Below are 16,825 nucleotides of genomic sequence, written 5' to 3'. Positions count from 1 at the left end.
AACTTTCAATAAAGATGTTGGAAGGAAGGAAGGAAGGAAGGAAGGAAGGAAGGAAGGAAGGAAGGAAGGAAGGAAGGAAGGAAGGAAGGAAGGAAGGAAGAAGCGCTGGCAGGTTGCCCAAGACTTACGCGAGGGTCCCACGCCCAAAAAAGGCAGTGGATTTGGGGAAAGAGTACTGGATATTGTACTCCATCGTCTGGTCTGTGTCGACATCGGCACAATATGGAGTTCCTGGGATGTATTCCTTCCACCTGTACAGATAAATTAATAGAGAGAGGGAGAACAAATGAACGATGGCCAGGCAATCCTGCGAACCGTGTTTGCCAGTGAGAAAATCCTGCAGAACACCACGAGGCTTCCTTTTGTGTAGGACTTGAAGTGTAGGTGGGTTCCCACGAGGCAAGACACAGCGATAACAGCAAGAACCTTTATTGAACCACAAAACTGGGAAACAAGGGCAAAGCAACTGCTTATATACATTCCTGGAAACCTGAGCCACTCCCACTCCCAATGTGATTGGCTGTCTAAACTTCCGAACTGCAAATCATGACTCAGAGTTCAAGGGCCAATGGCAGAGGCCCAAATCCTGAAATGTCCTGTGATTGGACAACATGTATCGAATCAGAACACGGGAGCTCAGAATCCTTAGTCCAGACTCAAACTCTGGCAAACACAGACCACTGAATACATAACAGGAGGGCAGAACGAATTGCCTGACGGTGGGCACTACGGCTGTTTGAAGGGAGGCAGGATTTGGCCCATTGTCAGGCCCCATCTGCACTCTGCGTTCAAAGCGTTGGGAATCCCGAGAACTGTGGCTGCTTAAGGATCTTGAAAGTTGTTAGAGGAGCTCTATCTGTTTCCGTCACAGAGCTGCAATTGCCTGGGAAAAGGGATTGACTGTTAAGGCCAAGCATCCCCAAACTGCGGCCCTCCAGATGTTTTGGCCTACAACTCCCATGATCCCTAGCTAACAGGACCAGTGGTCAGGGATGATGGGAATTGTAGTCCAAAACATCTGGAGGGCCGAAGTTTGGGGATGCCTGGTTAAGGCGCTCTGGGAATCGTCGTTCTGCGAGGAGGACAAAGAGGGCTGTGGGGGGGGTGTGTGGCAACAAATCTACTCTACAAAGGCAAGTTTTAATTTGTGGCCCCACCCACTTTAGCCTCTGGTCCCGCCCACCACATGCACCTACAAGGTCGCCTTACCACTTCGATCGGCAGAACTGGTGTCACACAATAACCGTTTCCCACATTTGCAAGAACTAAGTCTTTTAGTGGGGTAGCACAAACACTTTGGAACTCCCTGCCTCATGAGATCAAACAGGCACCTTTCGCTTTACTCTTTTTGGTGCCTGCTAAAAATGTTCTTGTTTAAACAAGGCTACCGACAGGTAACTTTAATCTGTTTTAATATTTTAACTTTTGTATGTGTTACAGTAGGGTGGTAAAACTTTCTTGATTTCATTGCCTTATCTTTTTGTAAGCTATTTTGAGGTTTGTTTGTTTGTTTTACAATCAAGCGGTGTGTAATTTTTATGAAAGAAAGGAAAGGAAAAAGGAAAAAGTGGCTGCCGTAAGTTTTCCCCAGAAGGGAATGTGGCCTTCAGGTTTCACCATGTTCTCCATGCCTGATGTAAGGACACTTCTGGGTAGTTAGATTTCAAACACTATGATAGCAAAATTAACATGTGTCATGATATGATGAAGATACCCGGTTATTAGGGCCGGTGGCCAAGGTAGAAGATTACCTCCTGCAAAACAAGAACAGCAACAACCGTTGCTGCTCCTCCACCTGTTGAGGAATGAAAGTACTGTAGGTAGGTAGGTAGGTAGGTAAGTCTCTCTGTACATTTGTTCCCTACTCACCCATATTTCGTATGACTCAGCGCCAACTCTTCACGGCGGTGCCTCCGCTGGAGATAATGAGTGTCGTCCGCTGGAGTCTTGGCTGTACACGAAAGGAAGAAAAGGGTCAAGTGGTTTTGACACTTTCCCTGGCTTTTCCCAATTTTTAGCATTTCTCCACTTTTTACGCATCCTTACGGATGTGGGAGATAGGCAGTCAAATCTTACAATGCACGTTCTTGCTAGTTAGTGTGTGAAAGGGTTAAGGCCATAGAGCTGTATTGCTGCCGACTCAGACCATAGAAATGTAATTGGCAGAGAAGGCTCTGTGTGATGTCATTTCCCCTTCTCTCCTGGGAGGGAAGAAGCTGAAGCAGAGAAGTACAGTCTTACCTTGTCTCCCAAACGCCTTGGGAGTCGAACGTTTAGGCTCCCGAACGATCAAAAACTGGGAGTGAGTGTTCCAGTTTTCGAACGTTCTTTTGGAAGCCAAACGTCTGATGGAGTTTCCGCGGCTTCCGATTGGCTGCAGGAACTTCCTGCAGCCAATCAGAAGCTGCACTTCCGGAACGGATTCTGTTCAACTTCCGAGGTATGATAGTGGATTTTTGTCCACATGTTCCAGCATCACAAGCATGCCTGACGCTGTTTTTGCTGTAAATGCAAGTATTTTAACTGTATTAGTTTTTACTGCTGTTGCTGTTAAGGACAAATGCTTGACCGTGAGTAAACTATACATTTTATAAACTTAGTTTCCAGTCTGTAGCCTGTTTCTTTGATAAACAGGGAAACAAAACAGCCGATCTCTATGCTTTCAATTAAACTGCTTAAAATGAGATTTAGGCTCTGCCAAGAGGGCTCTCTCTTGTGAAAGAGTCTGCAAAAAGCCCTGTCCTTTGAGGGATCAAGTGCAGTTAATATATTCCCTCACCTACCCAATAAAAGCCATAAACGAATGCAGGAAGTGTCTAATGGGATTGCCCTATCAATAGGCAGAGGAAAAGACACAGCCATGCATTCTGCTATGAGGTCCTCAGCGGGAGGTAAAAATGAAATAAATACATCCGATTTAAAGAAGTTTTCGGGGTGGGGGTTGTCTGCAAAAATAAAGCAAGCAAGCAAACAAACATACAAAGTATTCTTCTGAATTTCAAATCTCATTTCAGGACGAATCATTATGGGATGGGACCTTGCCTCTCCAGCAAGTGCCAGGATGTTCAGGGTGGGGGTGGGGAGTGAGGAAGACTCACCTGCTCCTTCTCTGAAGGACTTGGTGCAGAAACCCTCTATCCACTGGTAACAGGGGAAACGATAGACCTCACCATGTGGAGACGTCACCTCGACAGAATTGCAGTACCAGCTGTTCTCGGGGAAGAAGGAGTAAGGGTCCTTGTGCAGGTGGATCAGCAGGATTGGGCCCAGGTCATGGTCACAAATGACTTCATGCTCCTCCACCTGTGGAGGGAGGGAGGGAGGGAGGAGGAGGAGGAGGAGGAGAAATCAATTCGATTCTGGTCCAAACTTGGGATGGATTCTGTCACAAAATGTGATTGCAAAACTCACACCAAACGCCAAGTGGCAGCACTAACGGACAGGCTGTGATTGCAAATAACAGGCTGATTGCAACTGCACATTGGTTGGCCACTGTGAGAACAGGTTAATAATAATAAACAACAACAAACAACAACAACAACAACAACAACAAACAATATCCCAACAGAATATTAAAAACACGATACAACATCGAACATAAAAAACTAAACAGGGCTGCCTTTAGATGTCTTCTAAAAGTCAGGTAGTTGTTTATTTCCTTGACGTCTGATGGGAGGGCGTTCCACAGGGTGGGCGCCACCACCAAGAAGGCCCTCTTCCTGATTTTCCGTAGCTTCACTTCTCGCAGTGAGGGAACCGCCAGAAGGCCCTCAGAGCTGGACCTCAGTGTCCTGGCAGAACGATGGGGGTGAAGAAGCTCCTTCAGGTCTACTGGACCATTGGCTATGTTCTTATGTCTGCTCTCCAAGTAAGCCCTGTTGAATTCAATGAAGTTTACTCCCAGCCTAAAGCGTTATCTTAATTTAAGAATCATAGAATAGCATCATAGGGTCATGGAGTTGGAAGGGACACACCCCCTGCAATGCAGGAATCCTTCACCCAGTGTGGGGCTCGAACCCACGACGCTTAGACTTGATTTACTATATCCTTAAGAACGTGAATGGTTGAAACAAAATAAAAAAAATCCTTCCAGTAGCACCTTAGAGACCAACTAAGTTTGTTATTGGTATGTTATTGGTATGAGCTTTTGCACTGAAACAAAAGTGCATGCACACGAAAGCTCATACCAATAACAAACTTAGTTGGTCTCTAAGGCGCTACTGGAAGGAATTTTTTTATTATTGTTTTGTTTCGACTACGGCAGACCAACAGGGCTACCTACCTGTAACTAAACTGAATGGTGTTTTTTAATTTTAGTGGAGGACCTTCCTTTTGCTTCAGGGCCCTTTAATGGGGATTGTTTTTGTTTTATTTTCACCAGTGTATTCTGCAACAACTCACTGATGCAATAATAGTGCACAGGTGGTGGACTGTTGGAACATCATTCCGCTTTGCTAGTTCATCGCTAGAAAAATTTGGACCTGGGGAGTCTGCAAACCCTGATTCAAAGATTGGGGGGGGGGGAGCCCAAAGCTTGCCCCATCCACCCAAAAATGTCATGCCTTCGAACGAACTGCCATTCATAAAAACATAAAATTGGAGGGGGCCCGTCATCTGGCCCAGCCCCTGCAATGCAGGAATTGCAACTAAATAACTTGTACACCCACAGCATAAGACGCCCTGAGGACTAGAAACTTTGGGGTGGAAAGCTATGAAAATGGAACCTCCGTACATGTTCTCTCCAGAGCAAGGAACGTGCAGCCGGCTCTCCGCTGCTTAACGCTGCTTCCATACAATGCAGAATGCTTATGGTGACACACTCTTTAATTCCTTTTCAAAACGGAGTCTTGCATAACCAAAACAAATAAACAGTCATAAAAGATCTGCTTAGCGTCGGAAATACCAAGCAGGGCGTATAATGATGTAATCATAAACGGTTAGAGCATTTGCAAAGCGAAGCAGGGCTTCAAATTGAATTGGGGGGGGGGGGTTGCGTGTTGAGATTCCTGCGTGGCAGGGGGTTGGATTAGATGACCCCCGGGGTCCCTTCCAACTCTACGATGCTATGATTCTAAGAGTTATGGCACCCGAATCCTAAATCATGGCACCGATATGTCTCTAGGCAACACAGGGATAAATTATTACGTGTCCAAATCTAAAACATAAGAGATTACAGTCCTGTCACACTGCATAAAAATCTTCAGGGTTCCCCTGAGACCAGTAATTTACAAGGTTCCCCCCCCCCATACTAACCAAGGCCCACAAGCTCTTATACCACATGGAAATGTTTAAGTTTTGTACTGTTTTCCACTGTTGGGCAGTGAAATCCTGCCAGCCGCCAGCTTCCACGTTCCTTGGAACAGTTTTGGGGTCAACATGACCCCAAACACCCCATTGATTTACTGGAGCAGTCCGGAAACAGGACACTTTTAACATCTGAGAAAATAAAAACTTAGGGCATGAAGTTTATCTCAAAACTATTGGGGAAGAGACGTCTCTCGGGGCCTTCAGTCCTCTGACCTGTGGAATAGCTCGGTCGGTAGAGCACGAGACTTTTCATCTCAGGGTCGTGGGTTCAAGCCCCACACTGGGCAAAAAGATTCCTGCATTGGAGAGGGTTGGACTAGATGACCCTCGGGGTCCCTTCCAACTCTACGATTCTGTGATCTTCCTGGCAAGGCTGGGAGAGCTTCCTGTTTGAGGTCTTGGAAAGCTGCTGCCAGTCAGTGTAGACAGTACTGAGTTAAATGACCTAAAGCAGATCCCTGTGTGCCTAGGAAGGGATAAAGAATAAAAGGAGAGCAGAAAAATGGGGGAGTGGATTGTAAGGGAGCCCAACAAAGCCCCGAATTTGACTGCTTTGATTTTGTGTGGGTATGTGGGTACAACAACAACAACAACACACTTTTTGGGGGGATGGGAGCTGTTTTGCTCCTGCCCTGAGCCTGTGCTGAGTCTGCCCATTGGACAGGCCTTGCTGCCCAGCTGTGAATCAACTTGGAGTTGGTGCTGAGGATTCGCTTTCAATTGACGTTAGCCATAAAGCGACGTCTTCCCATCACGTTCCGTCAGATTCCAGACCAGACTGTACTTGCCACTGGAATGGCACGTGGGTCGGAGCACATGCGAGAGAGAGAGAGGAACTCCGGTGCGCTGGCTGTCGGCTGCCCATCACGGAAGCAAGTGACAGGGTGGATCGAAAAAGGCAACTGAACAATGAGAGGTGCCACTATATTTAAAAAACAGGGCTCCTCTGCCAAACAGGCTGGAATCCGGCAAGCCCTGCATTCCCAGAATGGATCGATTCACCTCTTTAATTTCTTCCTGTTGCTAGGCAGTTGCGAAAGGTGTGGTTTGAGTGTGTGTGACAAAATGGGCCTTCCTAGGGTTGATTACGATCCAGACGTGGGTGGCGCTGCGCTCTAAACCACTGAGCCTCTTGGGCTTGCCGATCGGAAGGTCGGCGGTTCGGATCCCTGCGACGGGGTGAGCTCCCGTTGCTCTGTCCCAGCTCCTGGCAACCTAGCGGTTCGAAAGCACGCCAGTGCAACTAGATAAATAGGTACCGCTGCGGCGGGAAGGTAAACACTGTTTCTGTGCACTCTGGTTTCCATCACAGTGTCCTGTTGTGCCAGAAGCGGTTTAGTCATGCTGGTCACATGACCTGGAAAGCTGTCTTTAGACAAACACCGGCTCCCACGGCCTGAAAGCGAGATGAGCGCCACAACCCCATAGTCGCCTTTGACTGGACTTAACCATCCGGGGGTCCTTTACCTTTACCTACCTTACGATCTAGATCAATTGTACACATAAATGGCTCAGGACCTCAAGGACAGCCTCTTTCCATATGAACCTACCTGGACCCTGAGATCATCTTCTGAGGCCCTCCTTCGTGTGCCTCCTCCTCGAGAGGTCTAGAGGGTGGCAACACGAGAACGGGGCCTTCTCTGCAGTGGCTCCCCGTCTGTGGAATGCTCTCTTCAGGGAAGTTCGCCTGGCGCCTTCATTAGGTGCCAGGTGAAAATGTTGCTTTTTAACCAGGCCTTTAGTTGATCTTATTAACATCCAACACCCTTTTAGAATGTGGTGCTTTGGGGTTTTTTTAAAAATTGAGTTATTGTTTTTAGTTTGATTTTATATGTTGTGGTCTTGTTTGTGAACCGCCCTGAGACCTACGGGTATAGGGAGGTGTATAAATTGAATAAATAATAATAATCAGCCACTTAAAGCGCATCCAACATAGCCCAGCCCACAAAAATGGATTTCTGCACACAGAAGCACAGTTCCCAGCAATTAACAAACTACAGTTCCCAGGGTTCTTCGCAGGGGAGTCTTGTGCATTAAATTTACCTTGGCCTTGTGATTACGGTGGAACATCTCATAAGTAGTATACCAAAAGTTTTGGAGAAGGTCCAGGAATTTGGCCAGGTGGCAGCTTTTAAACTATATAAAAACAAAACTAAAGTTTTGGTGAAAAATGTGACAGAACAATATAAAAAGGATTTACAACAAACTATGGCCTTATGTATAGAGAAAAAAGTCAAATATTTAGGTTGACAGCTAAGAATATTAATATTTTTAAAGATAACTTCATAAAGAGAAAGAGAAACTTAGAGATTTTGGGAAGGATGAACCTATCATTATGGGAAGAATATCAGTTATGAAAATTAATGTATTGCCGAGAATGTTATTTTTATTCCTGTGGTCATTCCTGTGGTCAGCGGCGCTGGATGCTTCCAAGAATGGCAAAAAGATTTTACAAGATTTATCTGGCAGGGGAAGAAACCAAGAATAAAATATAAATCGTTAACGGGTGCTAAAGAAAGAGGGGGCTTCGCCTTGCCAGATTTAAAACTATATTATGAGGCGTCTTGTCTCTGCTGGCTCCAGGAATGGATATTATTGGAAAATGTAGATGTTTTAGATTTGGAAGGACATGATAATAGATTTGGATGGCATGCATATCTATAGTATGAAAAAAGCAAAAGTACATAAAGGTTTTCAGAATAATCTAGTAAGGAAATCAATTTTTATGGCATGGGGGAAATATAAAAATTTACTAGAACAGAAAACACTGTGGTGGCTTTCCCCAATTGAAGCAATATCTCCGAAGAAAGTAAATATGAGAAATGAATGGGTGACTTATATAGAGCTGTAAATTGAAGTAAAACATCAGGTGAAACTGAAAGATTTTGGAGAGATAAGGCATTTATTAACTAATTGGTTACAGTATCACCAATTAAACGAGACTTTAAGACAGATAAAAAGAAAGGATTCAGTTGTGAAGCCTCAAGATTAGAAAAAGTTCTGTTAGAAAATAATGTAAAATTCCTGTTGAAAATGTATAGATTACTTTTAGAATGGCACACAAAGCGTGAACAGGTTAAATCAGTAATGATACATTGCATGAGAGATTTGGGACATAATATTCAATTAACCGCATGGGGAAAGTTATGGAAAACACATTTAAAATTTTCAGCGTGTTGTACCTTGAAAGAAAACTATATGAAAATGATGTATAGATGTTATCTGACTTCTACTAAATAAATTAGCAAAAATATACAGTACAAGTACAAATATTTGTTGGAAATGTAAAGAACAAGAAGGCAACTTTTATCATATGTGGTGGACGTGTAATAAAAGCCTTCTGGGAAATGATATTTATAATGAAATGGGGGGGGGGAGAATGTTTAAAATAGCTTTTATAATTAAACCTGAAGGGATTTTAGGTACAAAGATCCCAAAGGAGCAGAAAAGACTTTTCATGCATGCAATGACGACTGCATGGATGCTTTTAGCCCAAAGATGGAAAGAAAAAGTAGTCCCTATATAAGAGAGGAAGGGCAAATCAAGTTGCTGGAATACGCCAAAATGGCAAAAAAGACTGGAAAGCTCAGAAACCAAGAGGACAAAAGTTTCAAAAAAGAATGGGAAAGATTTACAATGTATTTGAGAGACCACTACAAACAAATGAAAACAATTGCAGGTGTTGAATAACACTTGCAGGGACGCGGGTGGTGCTGTGGTCTAAACCACTGAGACTCTTGGGCTTGCCAATCAGAAGATCGGTGGTTCGAATCCCCGTGATGGGATAATAATAATAATAATAATAATAATAATAATAATAATAATAATAATAATATATTTATAGCCCGCCCATCTGGCCGGGCTTCCCCAGCCACTCTGGGCGGCTTCCAACAGAAAAATAAAACACAATAATCTATTAAACATTAAAAAGCCTCCCTGAACAGGGCTGCCTTCAGATGTCTTCTAAAAGTCTGGTAGTTGTTTTCCTCTTTGACATCTGTTGGGAGGGCGTTCCACAGGGCAGGCGCCACCACCGAGAAGGCCCTCTGCCTGGTTCCCTGCAGCTTGGCTTCTCGCAACGAGGGAACCGCCAGAAGGCACTCATTGCTGGACCTCAGTGTCCGGGCAGAATGATGGAGGTGGAGACGCTCCTTCAGGTATACTGGACCGAGGCCATTTAGGGCTTTAAAGGTCAGCACCAACACTTTGGATTGTGCTCGGAAACGTACTGGGAGCCAATGTAGATCTTTCAAGACCGGTGTTATGTGGTCTCGGCGGCCGCTCCCAGTCACTAGCCTAGCTGCCGCATTCTGGATTAGTTGTAGTTTCCGAGTCACCTTCAAAGGTAGCCCCACATAGAGCGCATTGCAGTAGTCCAAGCGGGAGATAACTAGAGCATGCACCACTCTGGTGAGACAGTCTGCAGGCAGGTAGGGTCTCAGCCTGCATACCAGATGGAGCTGATAGACAGCCGCCCTGGACACAGAATTGACCTGCGCCTCCATGGACACAGTTACCCCATTCAGAACCAGGGAATCCTCCACACCTGCCCGCCTCCTGTCCCCCATGAACAGTACTTCTGGCTTCTCAGGATTCAACCTCAACAGGGATGAGCTCCTGTTGCTCGGTCCCAACTCCTGCCAACCTAGCAGTTCAAAAGCACGCCAGAGCAAGTAGATAAATAGGTACTGCCGCAGCGGGAAGGTAAACGGCATTTCCGTGCATTCTGGTTTCCGTCACAGACAGTGTCCTGTTGCGCCAGAAGCGGTTTGGTCAGTGCCGTAACCCCATAGTCACCTTTGACTGGACTTAACCGTCCAGGGGTCCTTTACCTTTAACTTTTATAATGTAACGAAAACTTTGGACAATACAGACAGATTTAAAATATAGAGGATGAAATAATACGCAGTTGAAAACGATGACAGAAGGGCCCATGGAGGGCAGGGTAGGAAGCCGGGAGGTTGAGCGGAATCTCGAAAATTTGAGAATACTCGTGATATCGTTTTAATTTTATATCTGTAAAACCATATATATATATATATATATATATATATGATCTTTCATTGTCTCCCAAGGCAGACGGATGCCAACCAATGAACAAATGTTTACACAGCGTAATCCAAGTTAACCGCAGCTCTCCGCTCTGGCATTAAAGCAATTATTGTGAACCAGCTAAGAGTAGCCGGTAGATTACCGAATTAAGATTGGGGACGGCCGCTCCTGCCATTAGGCAGATTGAGGCAGTGCTGACTCAGGCAGGCGATAATGGGCATCAAATTCTTTAGATATTCAATTTGTATTCTTGTATTTTTGCAGCCGGAGAGGTGCTTTTGGGGATTTTTGGCCTCAGTTGCCATTATAACTTGGTTGGCCGTGGATATCCTCCGGTGCACCGTAGCTTGATGTGTTTGTGTGTGCCGTAGGGGTGGAGATTTTGATAGTGCAAGTCCCCATTTGCTGGTGCGCCTCAGGCAGCAAAGTATTTTGGGCCAGCAACCCTTAGACTGGAAAGATCATAGAATCATAGAATCATAGAGTTGGAAGAGACCACAAGGGCCATCCAGTCCAACCCCCTGCCAAGCAGGAAACACCATCAAAGCATTCTTGACATATGCCTGTCAAGCCTCTGCTTAAAGACCTCCAAAGAAGGAGACTCCACCACACTCCTTGGTAGCAAATTCCACTGCCGAACAGCTCTTACTGTCAGGAAGTTTTTCCTAATGTTTAGGTGGAATCTTCTTTCTTGAAGTTTGAATCCGTTGCTCCGTGTCCGCTTCTCTGGAGCAGCAGAAAACAATCTTTCTCCCTCCTCCATATGACATCCTTTCATATATTTGAACATGGCTATCATATCACCCCTTAACCTTCTCTTCTCCAGGCTAAACATACCCAGCTCCCTAAGCCGTTCCTCATAAGGCATCGTTTCCAGGCCTTTGACCATTTTGGTTGCCCTCTTCTGGACACGTTCCAGCTTGTCAATATCCTTCTTGAACTATGGTGCCCAGTTCAGATCCAGATAAGATCCAGCTTCCAGCCACTTTCCTGCTGCGAAATTTTGTGTGTGCGGTCTCGAGCCTTAAATTTATTTCAGGCAGAGCTACCTACCTCGCAGGGTTGTTGTGGTGGCAAAATGGAGGGTGGGGAGGGGAGGAAATCCACACATACAGCCTGGAGCCTCCTTGGCTGAAGCTCAAAATAAAAAAACAACTGCAGTAAGTGGAATCATAGAATTCCATTTAACTCAGTACTGTCTGCACTGACTGGCAGCAGCTTTCCAAGACCTCAATCAGGAAGCTCTCCCAGCCTTGCCAGGAGATCACAGAATCGTAGAGTTGGAAGGGACCCCGAGGGTCATCTAGCCCAACCCCCTGCAGTGCAGGAATTTTTCGCCCGATAAAATTCAGAAATACCCAAGAGACATGCAAGCAAATGCAGCGAAAGGCTGGTTCAAATTGAGATGTGAAATTAAGATTCCACTACTGCTGTGTCAACAGAATCCTGCTGAAGTATCTTCCTGGTTCGTAGTCCCTCGGCACCCAAACTTCTCTGACCTGTTTACAGCCCACAGCCCTTCCCATGCTTCTGTGACATACTTCTCGAAATAATATCCAGTTCCTTCATGGCAATTGTTGTCCATTAACATTCTGCGATGGCAGCTGGAATGTTGGTGAGCATTCCGTGGTACCACCGAAGCTCATTCATGCCGGCCACACACACACACACACACACACAGAGAGAGAGAGAGAGAGAGAGAGAGAGAGAGAGAGAGAGAGAGAGAGAGAGAGGGATGCACTGCTTGGCCACGAGACTTGGGTTTGCTTGACACGCCTTGGCTATCTCGTGTACATCAGGCTCTTTGCATGGCAGGGGAAGAGATCAAAGATCTCCAGGTATTCATGTGATTTAGTCCGTAACGCATTAAGATGTGCGCCCTGATTGCACCCTCACCAAGCCAGTTCACATCAATGTGACAGGCAGGGAAGCCAAAGTGACTCACTAGCAAGAGTTCCGGAAAGCAGAGAAAATTGGTGGCCTCGGATCATCGGTCCGAGGGCTGCCAAATTAGCTTCGGTCTATACCAGAAAGCTTGTGATTTCCACCATAATAGAAGCAAAAGGGGGGCGGAATGCTATTTCCACCTCCCCCCATAATCCATAAAACGTAATAAAGTTTTCAAATAAAAAAGTCCAGGCGCCCATAAATGTGTGTAGCATAGCAGTCTCTCTTGCATTGTGCTGGGGCAACTATCTCCAGATCTGTAATGCTGCAGCAAGACAAAGCATAAAATCGGGTGGGGTTTTTTTGTGATTCCTGCTTTGCGGGGGGTCAGACTAGATGACACGTTGGGTCCCCCTCCAACTCTACAGGCCTGTGATTCTATAAGATGAGCCTGCTGCTGGATCAGGGCAATGGCGCCCACCTAGTCCAGCATCTTGTTCTCCCAGTGGCCAACCAGATGCCCATTACGGGAAACCAGCAAGCAGGATTCGAACGCAAGAGCCCGCTCTCCCCTCCTGCGGTTTCCAGCAACTGGGATTCAGAAGCCTCCGATTGTGTGTGGCAGAGCACAGCCATCAGGGCTAGGAGCCATCCATAGACTTACCCAGGGCCGGATTTAGGTTTGATGAGGCCCTAAGCTACTGAAGGTAATAAGGTAAAAAGGTAAAGGGACCCCTGACCATTAGGTCCAGTCGTGACCGACTCTGGGGTTGCGGCGCTCATCTCGCATTATTGGCCGAGGGAGCCGGCGTATAGCTTCCAGGTCATGTGGCCAGCATGACAAAGCCGCTTCTGGCAAACCAGAGCAGCACACGGAAACGCCGTTTACCTTCCCGCTGTAGCGGTTCCTATTTATCTCCTTGCACTTTGATGTGCTTTCGAACTGCTAGGTTGGCAGGAGCTGGGACCGAGCAATGGGAGCTCACCCCGTCACAGGGATTCGAACCGCCGACCTTCTGATCAGCAAGCCCTAGGCTCAGTGGTTTAACCCACAGCGCCACCTGGGTCCCTTTTATATATAGAAAGGAGTAAACCAGTGATATTTTAGGGAGCAGGCTGACAGGCAGGGCCCATGACTTACATCATAGGAGCCTACACAACACAAAACACTGTTGCTGTATGTAGATTTTATTTTAGTTGTTTTGTATCTTATACAGTATTTTGGAAATGTACATCCAGTTATTTTTTCCCTTTAATTTTTTGGGGGGCCCCCAAGAGAGTGTTTAGCTAGTTTAGCTTACACCTAAATCCGCCACTGGACTTGCCCTATGTTGACGGTAATTCTGTTTCCAAGCAGTCCAAATTCCATAGTTAAACCGATGAAGAAGTGTTTCCCTTTATCAGTCCTGAATCTCCTAACATTCATCTTCGTTGATGTTATGAGAAAGGCAGAAAAACTCTTCTCCCTCTGCTTGCTCCAAGCCAAGCACAATTTAAAAACTTCTAATTATTTGCGTATCTTTTCCCCAACACGCAAACAGGCATAGACAGTTTAAAACAAGGGTGTGATTTGTGTATTCCCTGTGAGCCTCTTTCAGATTTCCGTGGCTGAACTTTGCAACAGCAGCAACAAAAAAGTGCCTTGTTGCATCAGCTGAAAGATGAGAGTAATCAGATATGTGAATCTTTGGCGCACGTGGGTGTAAGGAGGGGGGGGGGAGAAGGAAAATGGAAGCAGACGTCAAAGACTGACTGCAAGGAGGACAGGCTGTGACAATTCAATTAAGGGCTTAGATGCATGCCAAGTTAAACTCCCAAAAACAGTAATTGGAAGATAACACAATCATCCAAGGCTCTAAGCAATGCTGAGTCAATTAGCACCTGCATTGAGACAGACAGGAAACCCTTGCAATGGCTTCAGAATGCACTGGAAGAATGCAGCCAATTCCCCATCTCTTTCCGTGATGGAAATGGACAGGAATGTACAAAGGGTGGTTGACAGAATCCCCCTTCAAATGCGTTTCGGTTCTGAGTTGTCCAGAATGCAAACATGAGAATCACAGCGGATCTGTAGCTGCGATTCCCGCACTGCAGGGGGTTGGACTAGATGACCGCTTGGGCGCCCTTCCAACTCTACAGTTCTAAGATTCTGTGAGTTTCAAATGTGAACTTTAGTTCTGTTTCCAGAGATCTCCAACACCACCCCTTTTTTCCTTCCCCAATCCCATTTGAAACAAGGGCCAATCAGGTTAGACTTCCAAAAAACTTATCCAACTATCAGAAGCGTTTCTGAAGAGCCATCATCAATAAATGCTCTGAGATTGGGCTGTATCCAGGTAAGTCCTACTCAGAGTAGATCTGATGAAATTAATTGGCCCCGGTTAGTCATGTCCATTGATTTCCACCTGCGTACCCTCAGTAGGACTAACATTTGATATAACCTATTATAACCCTATTATTATTTCTGATGGCCATCATTATGGAAAGGTTATATGAGGATTAGACAAACTCATGGAAGAGACGGTAATCGATGTCTACCAGCCACAATGTCTGTGCTCTGCCTTCATGGTCAGTGGCACTAATGCCTCTGGATATGAGCCGCAGGAGGGGAGAGGGGTCTTGTGTTCGAATTTGGCTTGCAGGGTTCCCACGGGCACCTGGTTGGCCACTGTGAGAACAGGATACTGGACTAGATGGGCCATTGGCCTGATCCAGCAGGACTCTGTTGTTGTTAACATTTATATACTGCCTGTAAGGGGGGGGATTATAGAGAAACCTCCCCTCTCATCAGGAGCAGTCCGTCCCCAAGCAGCCATGAAAACGTGGGGTCTGAAGGGGCTAGTCAGGAAATGGAGAGGGAGTGCCAGGTCTCTGGCAGCATGGGAGAGCCCCTACTCCTCAGGCGGGAAGAGAGAGAGGCAGGAAGAATGGACAGGGAGAAAACGGATCGTAGACCCTTTCCCCTGGCACCGGAATTAAGGAGGAGGAGAAAGGGGAGGAGATTCACTGTCCCGAGGCTTTTATGTTGGTCAAAGTCACGTAAAGGGGCAGTGCCGGATTCTGAAACGGAGACAGCTCACTACACTGTAAATAACGTGCACCAATAAAGACTTTTGAAAGACAAGTATGTGGAAGGTCATTACGCAGGAGTAGTCGTAACAACCTCTGACACTGCCCTTCATCCAAAGATCTCAGGGCAGTTCAGAAGACAAAAAGCACAAAATAAACAGTTGAAACAGAACAAAACAATAATCCCTGTTTCTTATGTTACCTACCCATCGCCTGGAGTGATTTTTAATAATATAAGTTTAAACTGGACATAGCCAAATGCCCGTGGAATAGCTTAACACTCCGGGAGTGTTGGGTTGCATGTGTGCTCTGCCTTTGAAACCCATTCGAAGCCCATTCTTTTTCTCAAAGGATTCTGGGCCCTGTAGTTAATCAAAGCTTCCTCTACTGCCTGAGCTATGCAATGATAGAACACAAGGCTCAGTCGCAGAGAGAGTGTGATTTGCATCTGGAAGGCCCCCAGTTCACCACCAGCATCCCAAGCATCAAGCAACAGGTCCTGGGGAAGGTCTCACTCTTGAGCCGCGATCCGGACAGCTGTCACCAGTCTGAGGAGTCAATAGCTTGTCGTGATCTAAGGCAACTTGCCACGTGCCTTTGAGTCACTTCTTACAGTCAGTCATCAAATCGCCATGGAGCGAGAAGCAATCGAGTGATGCACCTGCCAATATGCAGACTAACCAAGTTTCTAGACCTCAATGAGTTACTGAATTCACTTCAAGATAACAATAAAAAAATTCCTTCCAGTAGCACCTTAGGTAAAGGTAAAGGGACCCCTGACCATTAGGTCCAGTCGTGACCGACTCTGGGGTTGCGGCGCTCATCTCGCATTATTGGCCGAGGGAGCCGGCGTACAGCTTCCAGGTCATGTGGCCAGCATGACAAAGCCGCTTCTGGCGAACCAGAGCAGCGCACGGAAACGCCGTTTACCTTCCCGCTGGAGCAGTACCTATTTATCTACTTGCACTTTGACGTGCTTTCGAACTGCTAGGTTGGCAGGAGCTGGGACCAAGCAACGGGAGCTCACCCCGTCGCGGGGATTCGAACCGCCGACCTTCTGATCAGCAAGCCCTCAGCTCTGTGGTTTAACCCACAGCGCCACCTGCGTCCCTGTAGTAGCACCTTAGAGACCAACTAAGTTTGTCATTGGTATGAGCTTTCGTGTGCATGCACACTTCTTCGGATACACTTCTCCCAACTTTGAATTCACTTTGGGCCAGCTCCTTGCATTCAGGCCCAACATCCTGTTCTCACAGTGGCCAACCAGATCATGCCTCTTCTGCGAAGACCCCAAGCAAGACCTGAGGTTCGACAGCAGTGTGCATTTCTGGTTTGCGATTCCCAGCGAGGGATAGCCAGAGGCAAACTGCCTCCGGCGGCAGAGTTAGACTTATCCTTTGTCAATGCAGCTCTCACGCCCTCTTAGCATACCCTTGTCCTGCGCCCTGTCTGCGCATACAATCCAGGTGAGCAGATGATATTGCCCATCATTAGTTGCATTTCTCAACTG

General features: G+C 46.3%; 1 protein-coding gene across 1 annotated transcript in view; it reads right to left on the bottom strand.

Moving 5' to 3' along the window:
* LOC118094284 (polyunsaturated fatty acid lipoxygenase ALOX15B) overlaps positions 1-16,825 on the bottom strand; it is a 36,278-nt gene that overhangs the window by 17,976 nt on the left and 1,477 nt on the right. The window contains exons 2-4 of the mRNA XM_060281884.2: positions 3,099-3,303; positions 1,870-1,951; positions 129-251 (exon numbers count right to left, since the gene is read on the bottom strand). Coding sequence (XP_060137867.1) covers positions 129-251; positions 1,870-1,951; positions 3,099-3,303 — 410 coding nt within the window. The remainder of the gene's footprint in view (positions 1-128; positions 252-1,869; positions 1,952-3,098; positions 3,304-16,825) is intronic.

This window comes from Zootoca vivipara, chromosome 12 (genome assembly GCF_965207765.1).
Source record: "Zootoca vivipara chromosome 12, rZooViv2.hap1.1, whole genome shotgun sequence".
Classification (NCBI taxonomy): domain Eukaryota; kingdom Metazoa; phylum Chordata; class Lepidosauria; order Squamata; family Lacertidae; genus Zootoca; species Zootoca vivipara.
Note: the sequence above shows the minus strand (reverse complement) of the source record. Positions and strands in the feature narration are given on the sequence as shown.